Source organism: Mercenaria mercenaria, chromosome 15 (genome assembly GCF_021730395.1).
Source record: "Mercenaria mercenaria strain notata chromosome 15, MADL_Memer_1, whole genome shotgun sequence".
NCBI lineage: Eukaryota > Metazoa > Mollusca > Bivalvia > Venerida > Veneridae > Mercenaria > Mercenaria mercenaria.
In genome coordinates, this window is record NC_069375.1 from 44,181,548 (window position 1) to 44,202,298 (window position 20,751).

Consider the following 20,751-nt stretch of genomic DNA (forward strand, 5'->3'; position numbering starts at 1 on the left):
GCTAGTCTGCTAAAAGAAAACAACTGGAGCTTAAAAAAGGTCCGATTTCAAAATGATATGAAGTTAAAAACAGGAAATAACTGAAATTTTCATTCGGCTGACAGTTGACGGAAACTAATGAAAAAAGTACAACTGTAAAAGCGTCAAAATAATAATAAAATAAAAATCTTAATACCAGGTTGGTATTCTTTAGGTGATTGAGGAAACTCCTAGATATTTGATACTTACCATATTTTTCTATTTTATATGCCTCCCTTTGTAGGAGGGGTATATTTTTTAGCAGATGTCCGTCGATTGGTATGTAGACCAATCGGTTTCTGGATGATAACTCAAGAACCCTTGGGCCTAGGATCAAAAACGTTGATAGGGAGGGTTGGTCATGACAAGCAGATTACCACTTTTGACATTGAGGTCAGTAGGTCAAAGGTCAAGGTCACAGTGACCCGGAACAGTTAAACGGTTTCCGGATGATAACTCAAGAACGCTTGGATCTAGGATCATGAAAGTTGATAGGGATGTTGATTCCTATTGATTTTGAGGTGCGTAGGTCAAAGGTCAATGTCAGAGTGACCAGGAACAGTTAAACGGTTTCTTAATGATAACTCAAGAACGCTTGGATCTAGGATCATGAAAGTTGATAGGGAGGTTGATTCCTATTGATTTTGAGGTGCGTACGTCAAAGGTGCGTAGGTCAAAGGTCAATGTCAGAGTGACCAGGAACAGTTAAACGGTTTCTTAATGATAACTCAAGAACGCTTGGATCTAGGATCATGAAAGCTGATAGGGAGGGTGATTCCTATTAATTTTGAGGTGCGTAGGTCAAAGGTCAATGTCAGAGTGACCAGGAACAGTTAAACGGTTTCTTAATGATAACTCAAGAACGCTTGGATCTAGGATCATGAAAGTTGATAGGGAGGTTGGACATGGCCAGCAGATGATCCCACTTGATTTTGAGGTTAGTATATCAAAGGTCAGGTCACAGTCGCCCGGAACAAATAAACGGTTTCCGGATGATAACTAAAGAATGCTTGGGCCTAGGATCATGAACTTTGATACGGATGTTGGTCATGACCAGTAGATGACCCCTATTAATTTTGAAGTCAGTAGATCTAAGGTCGAGGTCACAGTGACCCGGAATAATTAAACCGTTTACGGGCGATAATTGGAGAACGCTTGGGCCTAGGATCATTAAACTTAATAGGGAGGTTGCTCATGACCAGCAGATGACCATTATCGATTTTGAGGTCAGTAGGTCAAAGGTCAAGGTCACATTGAATAGTAGAACTTGTTTTGCCAAATAACTAGAGAATGCTTTGGTTTAAGATCACATTTGATACAGAGGTAAATATGACTGGTAAATGACCCATACTTGTTGATTTGAGGTCAGTATACGTCAAATGTCCAGTGCATAGTGACCAAGTAATTTCTGTTCCTTGTACAGTTACTGAATGCATCAAGGGGGCATTTTGTGTTCTACGAGTTCTTGTTCTGTTGGGTTTAGGATCACACCGATACAAGTTTAGGCCATACGGCAACTGTCCACACTTTAATGGTGGAGAACGACCAAAGGTGCCGCTTCGAGCATTATTTCAGGCACGGGCAGGTACCTGTGTAGAACAACCGACCTTCCGCAAACCAGCTGAATGGTTTTTCTATACGAAGAAAAAATCTACACCCAAAGAGAGGTTTCGAACCCACAGATGGGCCAAGTGACTTTATTCATTCGGGAACGGAAGACTCATATATATTGTTATACTTAAATTACAGTGTAACTTTGGAGGTTAAATATAAATGTAACCCAAACAAGTGTAAGAACAACAAATTTAGTTTTGGGAACAATTTAATTTCTATCTTCTCGAATCAACACGTTCAACATACTGATCCTAAACGATGAATTCAATTAAATAACTCATCAAACACAGCATAAACTAAGAATCGCTGTACCTTTTCGTTTATTTAAATAAAGCTTGGCGTAGATATGAGTTAGATTTTTGAAGCAACCCGTCTGTAATATTTTTCCAATACAGTTTCTTTCAGTTGTGGGCCTACCTTGCAAATACGTGGCTTTGGGGCGGTGGCTTCCGAGAAATCTACCCTGACCTGTTATCTTTTGATGTGATCATGTTTTGCTTAAAAAGCTATATGCTGCGATTTGTGTTTAGAGTGTTAGATGTTATAAAAAGCTTCATATTTGTATGATTTGCAACTATCACGTTATGTTTGTATATATAAAGGCAAAGACAACAATAACCATGTTAGAAGCCAAAGAAAGTGTTGCGTAATCAAGTTAGTCAAGACGAGGACTTTTTTTGAAAATGATTAAATGAATGCATATTAGTCACTCAAATAGCATCAAAAGCTTTATAATGATATGATTTATATTACATATGTTTGCTGTTATTATGCTTTGTATAAAGAAAGACTTTATACTGATGTGATTTATAATTTTGTAAGTTTTTATCATGTATTGTTGATACAAAAGCTTCATGATAAACTGATCCGTAACTGTTTTGGATTTCATCATGTCCAAGATGCCAACTCAACTGTACAATACACTTCTGCCGCTGCATCACCAATCTTTTAACATGCACTTAAAGGAGGCATAAACGATTCCCGCCTGAACTGTTTTTTTTCTGAGTTTTTATCCTTTTAATATCTATTAACAGTTGTTGTCTTGAAATGTTTCCACTTTATCTGACACTGCAGTGAATGAATGAAGAACTTTGTCGCATTTAGTACGTGTCCTCGAAATTGTCCTGGTTTAATAAGTAAATAAATAAATATATGAAGATTCCTTAAAACATTTAATTTTAGAGACTGCAACTCTCACTTTTGTGCGTAACAGATTTGATGAATATACTCAGTTTAATTTTCAAACTTATTTCTAGCGGTTGGGCATTTATCGTCCAAAATCCATAAATGAGCCGTGCCATGGGAAAACCAACATAGTGGCTTTGCGACCAGCATGGATCCAGACCAGCCTGCGCATTCGCGCAGTCTGGTCAGGATCCATGCTGTTCGCTAACGGTTTCTCCAATCCCAATAGGCTTTAAAAGCGAACAGCATGGATCCTGACCAGACTGCGCGGATCCATGCTGGTCGCAAAGCCACTATGTTGGTTTTCTCATGGCACGGCTCAAATATATCTATTTGAATATGCTTTATTAAAACGTCTCAAAAGATAAAGATAAAGGTAACCTCGACTCAAGCGACAGAATCTGATAAATTTTCACAGTATCTGGAGTATTACGACATTGTTCAACAAAAATACAACACAATATTTGTTTTCCTTTTTTGTACATAATAACAGGCATTTTTGGTGAAAAAAAATACAGATATCGCCTATACTCGTAACTATCATGTTTCAAGATATCACCAAATATTCTCATTACATATTCCACAACAGAAGCACTTTCGAACGATTATGATCTTAATAATGATCGTACAACACCAAAAGAGAATTAATGAATCAAATACTAGATAGATTTTCACATTCATACGGGTTCAAGCGAGCGAATTATAAGCCGTTCAGAATTCCGTCCAAGTCTCCTAGATCTGGCAGGCTGAAACATAAAGAACGAAAACATTTATAAACTTTCGAAAAATGCTCTGTCATTTACCGTATTTGGACAATTTTTTATTCTCAAAACTTCTGTTAAAAAATGAAATTTTATAAGTTAAACTATCAATTAATTTTCATATAAACCATGAATCAATTTTTATTACAATGTCAAATATTAGAGCTGGGGATTTTTGAATTTCAGAAATGCATAAAATGCTTTGTATAAAATGTTAAATAATTTAGATTTTTTATTCTAGTATTGTATAACAACTAAGTTTAGCCGTGTTTCCTTACTACTTATAAGAAGCCGATATTTACTTTTGATCACGGTAAAAAATGATAAACTGCATACAAAGCCCAACAAGGAACACAAGTACAATATCAGTTTTCGCAATTTACCTATAACAGTTTTCGCAATCTATCTACATGTATACCAGTTTTCGCAATCTACCTATACCAGTTTTCGCAATCTACCTATACTAGTTTTTGCAATCTACCTATTCCAGTTTTCTCTCAAAAACAGTTTGTGCATATACCTTTAACAATCATTTGTTCAAAACATACATATCAACTCATACAGACAATATGCAAAGTCTCATTTTAAAAGCGGAAATGTTTTAAATGTTGCCGTAATTTCAGTGTCTTTCAATTTTCAAAAAAAATCATACCCAATTTCAAAGCTGTTATCTTGTTCGTTGAGTTTATCAATGTCAGCTACATCAAACTCAGTATCAGCAGTAAACGGCATATCTGTCTCAATGTCATCAGAGTCAGCAATGTTCTGTCCAGTGTAACTGGTGGGTGTAGCAGGCACTGCATTAATATCTTCCTTAATCAATAAAAGAATCTTTCTAAAACCATCAGGTGTAAGTAGTTTCTTCAATTCATTTCGGGTAGGTAGCGATAATACCGGCTCTATCTCTTGATTCATTATGAATGGGTCCAGTAGGTTGTGATTTTCAAGACCGACGTTTTTCTCTCCTGTATCATTCTCACAACTACCAACTTCTTGACAGTTTTCCCTATTACTTTGATTAGGAAACAACACTGATTGATCAAATATTTGACCTCCTAGTGACATGCTGACGTCATCGGTTAATACAAGAGTATTGACATTTTGCAATATAGTTCCATCTACATGTACAACTGCTTCGCCCGCTGGAATGTCAGAGCCAACCTCTAGTTCACTGATTCCTCCATCTTGGGCACTAACTCCTCCATTCAACAACCAACCAATTTCATTCATTGTTGAACTTCCTTCTTCAACAGATGAGATGACATCGCCCAGATTCATATCTGCATCATTAACTGAGAAATCTAATGTTCTATTTGAAGTAGTAACGCCTCCTACTACAGCACTGTTTGCATGCATGATTACAGGGTGTCCTTCCACGCTGTAAGTTGTCTCTGAAAATGAGGTATCTAAGACTGGGCCATTTTCTCCAGCTCGATTGTAACATGGCACAGCTTCTCCAAAAGTCTTCTCAGAACTGTTATTCTGGTAATTGATATGATTTCCACGTGACGTTGTTTCGCAAATTTCCATACCCTCCAGAACTGTTGGCAGTCTTGCATTATCAAGTGAATCTGGTACAACCGAATCTCCATTCACTTCATGTGTTACGTGCCCCTGGAGGGCAGAGTCAGGAACTGATTGAGCTGGACTTCCATCTTCATATATAAGGCTCACAGAAATGAGACCTTGTCTCTGTTCAGTACAGGGACTCTGCATGGGTTTAAATGGGACCTGTTGTATGGAAACGCTTGAGAAACAATCCGTCTGTTCCTGGTTTGATTTTTCATCCGATTCAAGCCTTTCCTTACTACGTCTCGGTTTCTTAACAGTTCTGGTTTCTGCAACTGAAAACAACAACCTACGTCATCATTTTGAATAAGCACGTGATTCCAAATAACTAAAAAAATAAATAAAACAGCACTGCGAGGAAAAGAAAAACACGTTTACTTTATTTTAATTCATCTAATTTTGCTAAAAAAGTAACAATGGGGGTCAATCGGACATATCTATCTGAGAATATGAATTGTTTACACGGCTAAACTTTATTGAAGTGGCATTTACCTCTAACCAGGTGACTAAATACATTTTCTTTTTGCTTGCAGACTATCAGATACAATGTTTTAAGAGAATGCTAAACAATAATAAGGTATGAATATTCTAATAAAAAAGTTGTTTACATTATACAATAAAACACATTTAATAAAGAGTTTGGAAAACTGACTTGCAACCTGTTGTATTACTGTCAGTAAATTAGAAATTGGGCATATACTGGTGACAAATAAGTAATTACCCGAGCTCTGATCAGCCTGTGAACTTGGAGAGCTTACAACTTGTTTACCGAGGTCTAAGTTTCTGAAATACGAGCAATTCTATTCGTAAGTCTCAATTTTTTTAAGGTGTATATGTTACTATATGAAATACATAAATAATTAAAGCCTTGAGACGTCTGTTGGTTGCGGGTTTTGGTAGATTTATTTTCTGTTTAAATGCCAATCTATAAATATACATGTATGAGAAACAAATATAAATGTGCCTCATATCTAAGATGAACGCTGCTGACTTTACATGAAATTTACATGTGAAAGTTTACGACATCTAAGCTTTTGTTGAAACCACACCTTCGGGTGAATTCAGTGTAATAAGAGCTGCTTGTTAAAAAACATATGCCTTCATCTTTTGTGGTGTAAAGCGGTTTCAAACAATAGTACAAAGAAAGAAGTTCGCTACATTTTATATACTTTCGTTGCATGAATGTGAAAATTGATCCAGATAAATACACGGTGTAGACTCACAAAAGAATGTGTTTTGTTTTAAAAAACATATACCTTACATCTTCTAGATAGGTAGTGATTTAAAACAACGGCTTTTGAAAATATCGAGGAAAATGACTTGAGAAAACGTAAATTTTGAATATTTTAATCAGGTAACGATATAATGTACTGACAGTTTTCTCGTTATTTATTGCTATACATGCACAAACAGTACCTGGGCATCCATTATTTGAATTAGCAACTTCTGTAGATATTTTGCAAACTTACACATGAAGTGCGGTAATCTATTTTTTGACCTTTGTACTTGCCAGTTGTAGCGATACACTCCCCATAACGAAAAAGACCCCCACATTATACGATTTCACAAAAAAGACTATATTTCCATAAGCAAAATACTACATGAATGTAAATATCTATCTTTTAAGGTTATTACTGGGATGCCGTTCTACTTCTATTCACGGCTCTGTGCTATCTTAAAATATAAGAGTATTTAATAATAGCCGCCAGTTTCTTTCTGCCACGCCAGTATTTAGCAAATTCAGCCCATATTTTATACGCGCTTTACAAAAAGGATTTGTTATAATTACTAAGCTGTTTGGATGTTAGCATGGTTTTTATCATGACAATTCTTTTGTAAATATGTATGACAAGATTGCATTTGTCATAACAGAAACGTATTTGCCATTGCAGATTGGTCTTTTGCCATGACAGAATGCATTGTCATTAAATGATATCACTAAATTCAAATTATGATATCATTCAATATACTAAGTGATATCCTAAAATGATTTAAAGATATCATAAAATGGAATATTGGATATCTCTAAATGGAATAATTTTCAAATTCGTTACTTCGATTTCAAATAATGTACGTAGTTAGTTAACCTATCCAGTGCAACAGGAACTAACCATATCAACCTAATTTCCATAAGTAGCTGAGAACTCGGTATGAATATGACTTGAAGATAGAATTGTTTTAAAATCACTGTATTCAGTCAGTTAACACGGAAAATATACATCTCGCCCAGGATTCGAACTTCGGATCACAAGGCTGAAAGACGTGTTTGCGGGTGTTGGCTAGTATAGGTCTGACAAGAGTGAAGAAAGAAATAAAACATACGCCATATCTCGTTCCATGTCATCGGCTGCAATATCCACATCAGAAGCATTCCTGTATCCATCCAAACAGCTTTCCCTTTTATCTGTAAAAAAACCCATATAATTTCATCATGACATTGGACTATATTTTACACACCTTAAGACGCAAACGTGTAAGGAAGAGCTATGTGCCGAACATATACCCCCTATTTATACCCTCCCCGCTAACTCATGATGGCCTATCAAAGGTTACTGGGTGTGAAATTTTCTGTTTCAAGTAAGCTATGAAGTTAACTTTTGCCTGAATGTCAACAGAGATCATTTACTGAACAAATGATAACTAAAAACTATACACAAGAGCTGCAGGGAGACAGCGCGTTCAACTTCGATGCTCGATAGAGAAATAGGACATATTTGAGAAAACTAGAGTCACTGGTGGAGTGACTGATATTCCCGATGCAAATGATTATCTTGGACAAACGTTTGAATCAAATCGAGTTAGTAATAACAGACAGAGTGAAAGTGCATCAAAACATTAACCAGAATTTCTAAATATAACAGTCTCAAGGTCATTAAAAACAACTGACCACAAAAAAGGCCATCTCAGACCAGGAAATCATGGTATGAAATTTAACGAATGCAAGCTAATGCGTTCTTCAGATATTGACTGGAAACTGTTTTTAATTTTACGACCACTGATGTGACCTTACACGTGACTTGCATAAGTCAAATAAAGTTTCGTCTTCTAACCACATTTGTATATATATGTATTTATAAATTCAAATAAAAAATTTAAGCTTCAACAAAATTTTAAGTTAAGTGGGGCTATATCCAAACCACAATACTTTCTTCATGAAAAAGGAACTGTCGTTTAGTTAACATATAGTACAATTATATATCCATCACTATGTATTGATCATAATGTCCAAATACAAATATGAGCCGTGCCATGAGAAAACCAACATAGTGGGTTTGCGACCAGCATGGATCCAGACCAGCCTGCGCATCCGCGCAGTCTGGTCAGGATCCATGCTGTTCGCTTTTAAAGCCTACTGCAATTAAAGAAACCATTAGCGAACAGCATGGATCCTGACCAGACTGCGCGGATGCGCAGGCTGTTCTGGATCCATGCTGGTCGCAAACCCACTATGTTGGTTTTCTCATGGCACGGCTCATATGTTTTTTGATTCTAGTATGTTACAAATTTGTATTTAAACTATACCTGTACAGTATTTGTCAAAAAGCTCCTTTCTAGGCTTAAGACTAGGAAACAGGAAGCGATATAATGGTTTCGGTTCTTTCTTTAATATATCTGCCAAGTTTTCTGGTGGGCCATCCTCTTTCTTCGAGAAGTCTTTTATCTTCACATGCTCTATAACCGTTTCTTTCGCAATATCGTGTTGACCAAAGATGTTTCTTTTATTTCCTTATGAACATGAAGTGTTGGAATTATGATTAATTATATACATGTTTAAAAGCAGTAAAGATACTCTAAACGAAACTTTATAAAACTATTCTTATTCATAAACATATTCTGCTCTCAAAATTAACATACATATTTTTAGCCTGGTCCTAGGTAGTTTAAGTAGTACTATATAGAGTGTATTTTCAAAGCAGTGTTTTGATAATTATATATTCATTTCTTCTCACCAACATATGAGCCGCGCCATGAGAAAACCAATATAGTGGCTTTGCGACAAGCATGGATACAAGACCAGCCTGCGCATTCGCGCGGTCTGGTCAGGATCCATGCTGTTCGCTAACGGTTTCTCTAATTGCAATAGGCTTTGAAAGCGAACAGCATGAATCCTGACCAGACTGCGCGGATGCGCAGGCTGGTCTAGATCCATGCTGGTCGCAGAGCCACTATGTTGGTTTTCCCATGGCACGGCTCAATTATAATATGTCAGAAACTGCATTCATTGTAAATATTCGTATAAAAGCATAAAACGCAACCAAGTATTGTAATTGTCTAAGTCAGTTCATGAGAGGTAGTTCACTCTGTAACACCCTCACGCACCATAGCACTGACTAATCAGCGGAATTCTATTCCTGTGAAACTCAGTATACTCCACGATTCAAATTTGTTCGGTTTAACGTCGCGTCGACAAAATCATAGGTCATATGGCGACTTTCCAGCTTTGATGGTGGAGGAAGACCCCAGGTGCCCCTCCGTGCATTATTTCATCATGGGCGGGCACCTGTGTAGAACCACCGACCTTCCGTAAGGTAGCTAGAAGGCTTCCTAACATGAAGAATTCAACGCTCCGAGTGGGGCTCGAACACACAGCGGTGAGGGGTAACCAGGATTCCAAAGAACCGGATATTATAACAACACAACAGTCCAAGTAAAGGGCGACATTTTAAAGCCGCCACACGGCATTTAAAGGCTGTTGTTTTGATGGTTAATAAAATCTGTAAGAAGATCCTTTAGAAGTACATTGTACAGAACGCAATCAAGAAAATAAACCCAGCAGACTTGAGCCTGTCATGGTTCACACCATGTAAAACTTCACCACTTACCCGTCCTCATCAATCTCAGGTTCAACTACGAGCGCACCACTGAAGTATAGATAAGACCTGATATTACCCTAAAGAAATCCAAACACTCAACAAACATATAAATTCTCTGCTGACCTGTTTCTTCTGCTGCTTTATTTCTTTTACACAGGATTGACGATGTCAGGTGACCAAACACGTTTTTATACCCATCTCTGTCATCAAGCAATTTGTCTGAGAATCTTAGAATGAATGTCCCACTTCGGTCACAGTTTAGAAGCATTTTCTCTGCATCTTCCTTTTTAACAAATCCCACGATCAACCTAGAAGAAGCAAACAAATTTCATTAACGAAAATACAAAATCACTTGACACGATTTATTTGGTCCGACAATTGACATACTTCAGATTTTGAAAGTTATATTAATTCGTTTTAGCAGGACATGTATACCCTCAATATAAACACACTGGATTTTGTCGATTCATTTTGTCAGTCATTAAAATTTCATTACATAAGTTCGCTAAAAAAGAACGGTGAATAACAGTAGTCAGGTTTTTAAAACTAACTATTTTTACATGGCCCCGTTTCAAATTAAAACCAGGATTTTAAACTTAAACTTCTAAAACAAACACAGTCACTAAATACATGTTACCTCTTACAAAAACAAACTTAGTTTTTCTGTAAATCTGAAATGTTCAATCATATAACTTTTTGCCGGGATAAGTCAGTGAATATCAACTAACCCGTCATCCCAATACTTGACGAGATGGCCTTCTATCAGGTTGCAAATACCAAGGAACCATTTCCAGAACGAAAATGTCGAACCATCTGGCATGGCAAGCTGTACAATAAAATATTAAAGTATACTTCATAAGATCGAATTCAATCTGTTTTCATGATATGATTTCTGCAGATAATTAAAGTCATTTTAATCATGTTAGCTGATTGGAATAAATATACATAACATCTTTCAGTAAATTGTAAAATATTATAGAAATAAACCATGACATAGTTCGTAAGTACCATTTTGCTCCAAATATGTGTTTGTTTGAAAATGGGACTGACCGTCAAAATGTCAGACAGTGTTACAATGTATCCAGGATTGAATTATATGCGTCCTTGCCCGTGTACCAACATTGCTCAAAGATGTATTCTGCATACTATATGTTTTTTTTTGTCTCAACAATGTAGCCATATCATTTGAAACTCCTTTGATTTAAAAACAAATGAAGCAGACAAGGAGGGTTTTGACCTTCGACGTCATCCAATGAACTTTACCTTGAACAAACGCTTACAGTTAACCAACTGTATAAAGGTTTCTGAAAATCTTTTTATGTGGTTTCAAAGTAACTGTGCAAACACAAACCACTGTCTTTCTTATCTCACGGTGATACCTTGACCTTGAACCGATATAGTCTGCATTTTATCACTATTCTAGTTCAGTCTATAGCATGCTGAATAGTATCAAAGGTGTTGTGCAAGTTAACGAAAAATATTCATACGGAAAAGGAGAACCAAACAATAACTAAAATTAATTTTGTAGGATCATCATAATAGGATATTACACGGGTGTCTTTTCATGTACAATTAATAAACGAATAAAAAAATTGAGGCTATGCCGAGAAATTTATCAGTTCTATGTATGGGGAAAGGCATAATTATAAAACAATTATCACATGTTTGCTTTTCCTGCTGAAACATACTTTTTTCTTAACAAATAATAGACAAATGTAGTCGATCAACGTTTTAATGCCCCCGAGGGTGGGTATATTAAAATCGCACTGCCCGTCCGTCCGTCCGTGTGTGCGTCCGGTAAATTCTTGTTCGATACCTAAAACGACGTCAACGTTAGAGCTTCATCACGTCAACATTACGCAGACTTTTTTTCAAAAACGTAATAAATATGTACGTGCTAAATTCTGTAAACTTAAAGAGCATAAAGTATTGTATAGCTTACACAACAGAACTGGGTCAAAGACACAGGCGTATCATCTGGTTGGTCTTCTACGCCTGTGGTAAGAAAAATATCAATGAGTTATAATTTATTTCATTAAAATATCTTGTGTTTGGAAAATTCTACAATTATTTGAAGTTAATGAGAAGTGCGGAAATACAGCTTTTATCCTATATTACGTACAGACAGATGTTTTTTGTCTGTCACAAATTTTCAGACATTGTCATTTTGTACCAAACCAAGGTTTTATTTGCAATTATTTACCCAAAATAAATACAAAATGTATTTTATAAGCACTTTTTCCTTAGTGGGCTGGCAAGTTGCAACTAGCAAGTGGCAACTATAGCAACTAACATATCGTGACCGGCATTCACTAATAACTCGAGGTCTGAATAAAACAAAAACTACAGACTGGAAATGAGTAATATTTTCAGCTGTAATTTCAGAACATTCTGATAAAGTCTTTAATAAAACAAGTGAATATTCACTAATAGAGACCAAGCTTCTAGATAAACTACAGTGTTTTATGTCTGCATTGTCTATTGTTTGTAATAAGACTTATTTTTATCGCTAGCCGGAACATATATCGGCGACTCCTCTAGAAGTATGTTAAATGCAAGATAAAGAAGACAGACAATCCGATTTCCTTTTGCGTTTCAAGTATAAAGCTGCCATACCTAATCATAATGGTATCAATTCAAAAACAAATCATCTACAGATGCTTGGAAAACAAATTATACATGCAATTAAGAGTACATTTGTAATTTAATGATGTCTTCAAGTATAACACGAGGAGACTATTACTACTCATTGACCGCGGATAGTTAATTAAAACACACTAAAATAATCCCATGACTGGGTATGCCTCTTTTATCATGAGGCACTCTAATACATCAACCTTGTCATGGCCGGATACCAAAAATCTCTCAGAAAGGAAACGTACGGTGTTATTTTATTTAGGCATTTGCCCCGGAATGACTCTCGTAATTACGTTTTGGCAATTCGGCATTCTTCGGAAGTACATATGGCTCAACGCGCACACGATTTTCCGTAAAAGCCAGAGAACGACGACACTGCGCATGGGAAGCATGTAAACAGCCGATTGTCTTTAAAGATCTATTTTCTAAAGTTTAATTTTAGTTATAGCAGCTGAAACATGGGCAGTATATATGCAATACTTTAACTGCTGAAAACACAATACATGTGTACGTACCAAACATTCTGTTTTTCAGGTGAGTGATATTGTCCTTAGTTAAGTTAGATCTATGTGATTTAGAGATCACAGACATCTTTTTCTTAAGCATTTCTGCAACAGAATACCACGGAAGCTCAGCTGGCACTACTTCTTCCAGGGAAAACTGAAATGTGTAATTATTTATTGAGTCAAAGCATTCTGATAAAAAGACTACAGGATTCTTTAATATGCTCAAATATATACCTGAAAAAAAGTTTAAATTTCTATAATTTGCATACAGGTGGACTACCCAATCAAACAGAGTCTGATCTTATTTTGCTTTGTTGCATTCTCTGCTTCAAAAGGATCTTCTCACAGATTTTATTATGTATGCTGAAGCAACCTACACATTCATCTTAACCATGTTAACCTTCTTTTTACTACTGTACAAAAATAAGCCAGCAAGAGAATAGTATAACCTGTACAAGCTTAAATCCATACTAAAATCCCACAGTCCGCCTAACATTTTGAAATACTCGGATCCCCTTTAAATGAGTAGTTAATTCAACATTCAAGTTAAGTCATTTTGACAACAATGAGATTGGTCTGGTACATTTAAGTGGTGTCTTGCCGGATTTGATACTATATCCCAAATGTGGTCGAACTTTTTCTGAACATGATCGGTTAACAATGTGGTCATCAGATCAAGATTCTCCCGATCTAGTCAACATTAACCCAAAATATGTCAACATTTTAGTGCATAAATGCATCAAGTTTGATATTATAAAGATCTAAAACGACAGTTTTAACACTGTTTTTAAAAAACTTCCTTCAACACTGTTGTAATCTGATCATAAGTCTACAACTCTCCGAATGGTAACCACGTGTATGTGTAGGATTGTTTTACTAAGCGTCTGAGACTTTAATCTCAGATGTTGTCATTAAAATAAAATTTTGCAGTACACATTAAAGTCATTATCTGAAATGTACGTAGTGTAACTTTAATGTGTAGCAAACAATTTAACAATAATAAGCAGATGGTTATAGGTTATCTACATGTATGCGTCATGGTAATGAAATAACAAACTTTCTGTAGTCATAAATGCTTATTGCAAACATAAATATGTTTTTACTTACAACATTTTTTGTAGAGAAACACTGCCACATAATGGAGGCTAAACTGGAAATGTCCTGGTTTGATGCCGTTATTACAACCAATGGCAGCGACATTGTCTACAAACAAATAAACAACATTTTACAGACCTTTTTAACCACAAAGTCGTAACGTATAAAAACAGAGAGTTGTCCTGAGCTTAAAGTAGCAACACGCGGGACACTGCATGGTCCGAACTTGTTGGTTATAAGACCGTGTCCTAGATCTTATACTGAAATTCCCTCTATATAAATCAGGTTTATTTCAACATTGTCTATTTTCACACATTTGTCTTAATCAAGGGACACAACTCTAGAGATTCTTAACCAATCTGACCGCCAAAACATTCTACATATATGTATAAAAATAACTACCCATTAAAATACATTCTGTACTCTAGAAAACAAGCATACTGAAGAATAAAGGTTGACGATGGATGCCAGATCACCCACCTATACTCTACAGCTCACGCTGAATCTTCGGTTAAGATGACTAAAACCCCAACAGCCGGAGTGATGTTTCTAGCGCTCTGCACTATAGACTTAGTATAGAAACAGTTATCTTTACATATGTTTTAAAGTTATACTGCTAAAATGTATATAAACTCAAATATGTAATTTTCAAAGGCCAATATTTTTTTTCACAAAAAAAAACCCCTTGTACTGACTACTAATTTGCCTTTGGTGAAATTTACGGAATTTTATCAGCGCCAACATTAACAAGGCATTATATAAAAATTACCCAACATGTTTTCGACTCCATCCTGGTTATGAAAACAACCCTGAATTTTTCTTCGTGCACTTTTGAGTCTTTCTTCTGCTTTCTCTTAAATGTATCAACAAACTGGAGATTTTCGAAACAGCATTCCATTTTCTGTTTTCCCTTTAGTGTTGACATTTCTAGTTTGTTAAGAGATTTATGCTTTTTGTCCAGAGTTATTTTCAATTCTTTTCTCTTCAGTGTTTCAATGTCTAGGTCGTCGCCATTGATACATGGTTTAAGGTCAGATTCAGCCACAAAGTGAGCACTGACTTCTGTCGAATTTTCACAGAAATCTGCAGCTAAAATTCTGGAATGACACAAACAGTCTAAATTATTAATAAAATGACATATCCTTTCCAGAAAAAAATTGTCTTAAAGAAATAGTTATCAATAAATTTCAATTACAAGTATGGAAAATATGGCACAAATGATAGGAATGGTGATTGAAGAATTGGTGGTCTATACAACAGAATAATATAAAAGTTGAGGTCCAATACTCGTATTCACTGTGAAGGCTTGAATAATAAGAATCTACAGCAATTTACTCTCTGGCATCAATCCTACAATATTTGCTACATTCAAAAATATAAGAATAAAAAAGCACTGTCCCATTAAAAAAAACAATGCCCAATAAATGTAATTTTTAGTATATTTGGAATTTGTTTTACAATCTTTACTTATTTACATGTCAGTAGAACCTTTCAAGTTGGCAGAAGAAATTGGTACACACATACCTAAGACGAAATGTTGGAAAACATTTCTTCAAAGTCTTTATAAAGAAATCTCCTTGCTCAGAGACTAGAAAGGTGCTGAAACAAGAAAGATAATTATGTACATAGAAACGTTAACAAACGCCTCATAAGGCTACATGTGATGAGCTGGAAACTGGTAAGCTTGTAGCTGTGAGAATTCAAGACGGGTAAGCTAATCTGTCGAGAAAAATACTGTGCGTGGATCTAAGGGAAAACATTTGTCAGTACTCGCTTAATTAATACCAAAAATGTATATATTTAGGCTAAAAAATCCGAACCTTTTTATATCCACTTATCAGCAAATAAACGAAAATGAAATAAACGCTGTGCTTGTACCTATACTGAGACTATTATCCTCACCTTACTTGGCAGAAACGTACACTTATGACTTGCATTATATTCGACACCATGATAGTTACATCACTGATAGGAAAAGTTCTGATACAATTAATTCATTTTTACACAGCGAAATGAAAATTGATGTTGACCTACAACCCACGAGAATTTTAGGTATCGTACATTTGGGAAAAATAACTCGATTCAGGTAGCATTTTAAGTCTTTGTTATTACCTGAGGAATTTTCATACCATAAAAAGCGTCTAAGAAAAGAATACGAGTTCTTTCCGCGGCATAAAGCGTCTGCAACATTTTCTGAAAACACTTCGCCCAAATCCTAGTATACATGATGCCAAAACATTTAGGCATTGAAAAAATACATTAGGGCGAAGTATTGACAACGTGGAAAACCCTCGTTTTTCTGTCTTCGATGCGTTTTTATATTATCAAAATCAGTCAAGTAATAAAAAAACATAAGCAAAACTTACCTGAATCGAGCCATTCCCACGTGTGTACGATATGGTTGGCCGCCCTGTTTACATGTAACTACTTAAAAAAAATTAAATATCAACAAAAAGACCAAAACCTCTGAATAAAGCAAGTCATCAGACTGCGGAAGGCTGATTTCTGCGTTTCATACTCTGTCATCATTGCTTCAGTAACCACAGGAACATTTTGTAAAATTTTCCCCCAACTTTCAAAGCTTTCGTGCAGAATCTTGTGCATGATTTGTCCAACCTCGGCACACCTGAAGATACGAAGAAAGACAACTGAGGTTCTGCAGTAAAACACCTGATAATGTACAATCTGTAGAGCAAAATGCTGATATTTTCTTTTCACACAGATCAATCTGAAAGTTCACAGAAACTGTAGATTTGGTAATATTCACGAGGGGTTTATGGCAGCTAGAAAGAACACTCATGAATTATTATTACCGCTGCAATAGTGTTATAACCTAGGTAGAGTAAGCGCGACGAATATATAGTGCTTCAGATTTCGAAACAAACAAAAAAATGTTTTAAGCAGCATAAAATAAAGGAATATCTTAAATATCTGGAGCCTAAAATAATGTCAGTTGTTCTTCCTAATATACCCGATGTTGCTTGAAATTATGTCAGTGGTTGTACCCAAGTACCCACTGGTACATGAAATAATGCCTCTCCTAAAAGCCTAAAGTGGAAGGTTGCTCTAAGTTATAGTGTCTTAACAAAACGAATTAAAAGCCTCGAGAACTGAATGATTCGGCCCTAAGACTAACTGTCAAAGTGTTACAAAAAACCAAACTCGTTTCTTACTAACATTTTTTGTTTAGTTGTCTAACGGTTTCACTAGTGAACAACTGACACATTATATATACATGTATAAGTCAAATATTTAAATATATAACTTCTGATACCATATAATAACATACATGTATTAACTGAATGCATTGCCGGTCAATCGCAAGTCGAAACTACTAGCCCTCGGTCCTTCGGTTTTGACTTTTGATTGACAAGCATTTCTCTGTCTAATAATTACCATTGTGCGATTTTGTCCAGATCTGGTTGTGCCATTAGTTTTGCATAATGTAGTTGAAATTGCGACTGCCATTCTTCTATCTGCACAGTCAGACAATTAACCAAACCTTCCATAGTACAGTAAGCATTCTTGAAGATGTTTGCTATTTGCTGAAAAAAAGATCAACACATCAAAAGTCACGAAAACATAGTTACTCAGATTTTGAAATTAAAACAAGAAATATTTATAAAACAATTGTATCCTTGCCATAATATATGATATCCGTGGGTACTTTGAATATGCAAATTTTGGCATAGCAAATTAAAAACAAAATAGTGTTTTGATTTTGTAGGTTAACTGTTAATGATTGTTATACATTTGTTTGTATTTAATGTCGCACCGACACAATTATAGGTGATATGTGATGATGGAGGGAGACCCCAGGTGCCCCTCCGTTCATTAATCCATCATGAGCAGACACCTGGGTAGAACCACCGACCGTCTGTAAGCCAACTGGATCGCTTCCTCACATGAAGATTTCAACACCCCCAAGTGAGGCTCGAATCCACATCGGTGAGGGGCAAGTGACTTGAAATCAACAACCTTAGCCATTCGGCCACGGAGACTCCTTGTTAATGATGGCAGATATTAGTTTCTAATGAGTACAAGAACATTAATTCACCTGGTTCTGATCTTTAAATTCTAACCAGTGTTTTGCTATAGTCTCCATCTGTTTTTCCAATATGCCAGTCTGTAAGTGTTGCAGGCCTGGTCCTGTTCCATTTCTTCTAAGCTGTACAGCAAATGCTGAAAGACAGGCATTTTAGTCAAGCAGATCCAGTGGAACGTTTTTACCTAAGTCTAATTGTTGATGTTGTTTCTTGGTAAAATGTCAGTCACCGTACAATGTACTTCAGTAGACTTACTTCATTATATAAACACATAAATTAAAATGGCCCTTATTAACAACAATACTGCACTCTTTTGAGTTACAATTGTTTCAGTTTCGCAACTGATGACAGTATTTCGAATCTGGCACTACTAATGAAAAAACTGATATCTAATACTAGTATATTAATATTTAATCACAGATATCTCACAACAGGGTATCAATACCGATATCTAATTCTAGTATATCAATATCGATATCTTATACTAGTGTATCAGTAAGGACATCTAAAAGCAGTGTATCAATACCGATATCTAATACTAATATATCAATATAGGTAGCTAGTTCCTGTGTCAGTACAGATATCTTATATAAGTATATCAATATCGATATCTAATACCAGTCACGATCAGTACCGGAATATATTCCTAACGTATCAGTAACAACACCTTATAGTGGTATATCCATACCGATATCTAATACTAGTATACCCATACCGATATCTAATACTAGCATATCTATCATTGTCATCTTACACAAGGGTATCAGTACTGATATCAAATGCTAGTATATCAATGCCGACATGTTATATATAACTAAAGCCAGTAAATAAATGTTGATATTATTTACCTGAATCATCCTCCCTCTGACTTTTAAATAAGATAACTTTATTTCTCAGTCGATCCAATGCTTCGGAGAGGTTCTGAAATCATTTTTGACACGAGATTAATGTTGGGCTTAATGTAACATTTAACGTCATTTATTCTCTTACCATACAAATTTACACTCCATTAATCATTATGACAAAGATTTGCATGTATGTTTTACCAATAAAAAAAGAAACTTTAGAGACGTCATATTTACCTTCTGAATCTCTACAGCATTGTTTATGTCCAGAACAACCGTCGACGTCTGGTCTACTTCCATCATGTTCATTTAACAGCTGCGAAACATCTGTAATTAATATAAAAGTACTTTTAAATGAAGTAGCTGTGATATTTAATTTGAGTGCCAATGATAAGCAAATATTACATGTTCTTCAGTTAGTTATTGAAATATACTTCACTGTTTCTGAGCAAGACAGTATTCTAAAATTATTGTCAAAATAAATGTTTACAGGATCTGTTGACATCAATAATTAAATGTATTGATGTTCACAGGATTTGACTGTTGCTGTCTCCGTCAGAGGGATGACAACTATAAAATATCAGATCATAAAATAAGTCAATGAGTAAGGCTATACTGCGCATAATATACGAGGGAAGGAAGGATAATATTCATCATTCATGATGCTTCAGTGGTTTAAATAATACTTGTAAAGAGCACATGCTGGCGAAAACGAACAGAAAATTGCCAATATGCATAGAGAAAGTGAAATATCGATCGCTACCCGTCATTCTTTTCGTGCACTTAACTTGTATTTGCGTAGAAAAAAATACGTTTAACGTATACTTTGCAAGGCGAATGTGGGCGGACTGCCCTAACTCCAGCCCCTTGCCCTAACTCCAGCCCCTGTTATGTAAATACAGTATATTAATACATACAACTACACTGTTAAATACTTCAAATGAAAATGTATCTTACCCGTTAAATCTCAAGTGGGCACTTTAAATGAAGTCGTTGACATACTTTGAAGTTAAATGGACATCTTTCAAAAGGTTTAAATAGATAAACTAAGTCAATAGTAACTCCATAGGTCACGTGTTTGTGTTTACATTATTGTCCAATCAAAATGTGGCATATTTGGTTTAAACCAATCATTTTATCCAATACATTCTGGTTTCCCAGTTGTACTATAAATAAGTAGTTTTTCAAAAACTAAGCCTTCGGCTTTTACCGATGTTATTTTTAGACCAATTCTAGGAAGACAAATGTAGCTAACACATGTATACATACATACGTGCGCACGTACATGTATCTTAAATGATTTAATTACTACATGTCAAAATCATTTAACTTTGCGTGTTGTAAAGTCGGTTAATCTTTAAATTTAATACGAGTGCATGTAATACGTAAAGCCGTGTGATCTGCAGGCGCGTAGCTGCTGCCTTTACGCAGCGTCGTAGTGAAAACACAATAAGGCCTAAAAAAAATCTTTGTTTCCGGCAACATGCTCAAAAAAATAAGGGTAGGTAGGTCGGAAAAAATTTGTTTGCGATTTTTTTTTATTAAGGGAGACTTTTATGAAATTATTTTTATGTCCAAAAATGAATACAAATAAGGGGGTTATGCCTTTAGAGCATCAGTAAGTCGATTTCTAACATCACTGAGCATGTTTAAAGCATAAA

The 20,751-nt window shown here is 35.5% G+C and overlaps 1 protein-coding gene across 1 annotated transcript; it reads right to left on the reverse strand.

The window, feature by feature from the left end:
- Positions 1-1,822: 1,822 nt before the first annotated feature.
- Positions 1,823-20,193, reverse strand: LOC123552753 (signal transducer and activator of transcription 5A-like). Its single transcript, XM_053525135.1, has 18 exons — positions 20,048-20,193; positions 19,328-19,417; positions 19,094-19,166; positions 18,257-18,381; positions 17,596-17,744; positions 16,664-16,825; positions 15,724-15,798; positions 14,969-15,296; positions 14,212-14,307; positions 13,114-13,258; positions 11,904-11,956; positions 10,690-10,787; positions 10,085-10,269; positions 8,670-8,873; positions 7,470-7,551; positions 5,869-5,930; positions 4,231-5,422; positions 1,823-3,563 (listed from the first exon to the last, which is right to left on the reverse strand). The coding sequence occupies exons 2-18, from the start codon at positions 19,397-19,399 to the stop codon at positions 3,518-3,520; spliced, it is 3,147 nt and encodes a 1,048-aa protein (XP_053381110.1). The 5' UTR covers positions 19,400-19,417; positions 20,048-20,193; the 3' UTR covers positions 1,823-3,517.
- Positions 20,194-20,751: the final 558 nt, after the last annotated feature.

Excerpts from the sequence above, each read along its gene's own strand:
- LOC123552753 (XM_053525135.1), bottom strand. The coding sequence starts at position 19,399 with ATGAACATGATGGAAGTAGACCAGACGTCGACGGTTGTTCTGGACATA. Across the intron at positions 10,788-11,903 it reads CTTTGACCCAGTTCTGTTGT|CTTGCCATGCCAGATGGTTC; the intron begins GTAAGCTATACA and ends TTTATTGTACAG. Across the intron at positions 7,552-8,669 it reads TTTTGACAAATACTGTACAG|ATAAAAGGGAAAGCTGTTTG; the intron begins GTATAGTTTAAA and ends GTTTTTTTACAG.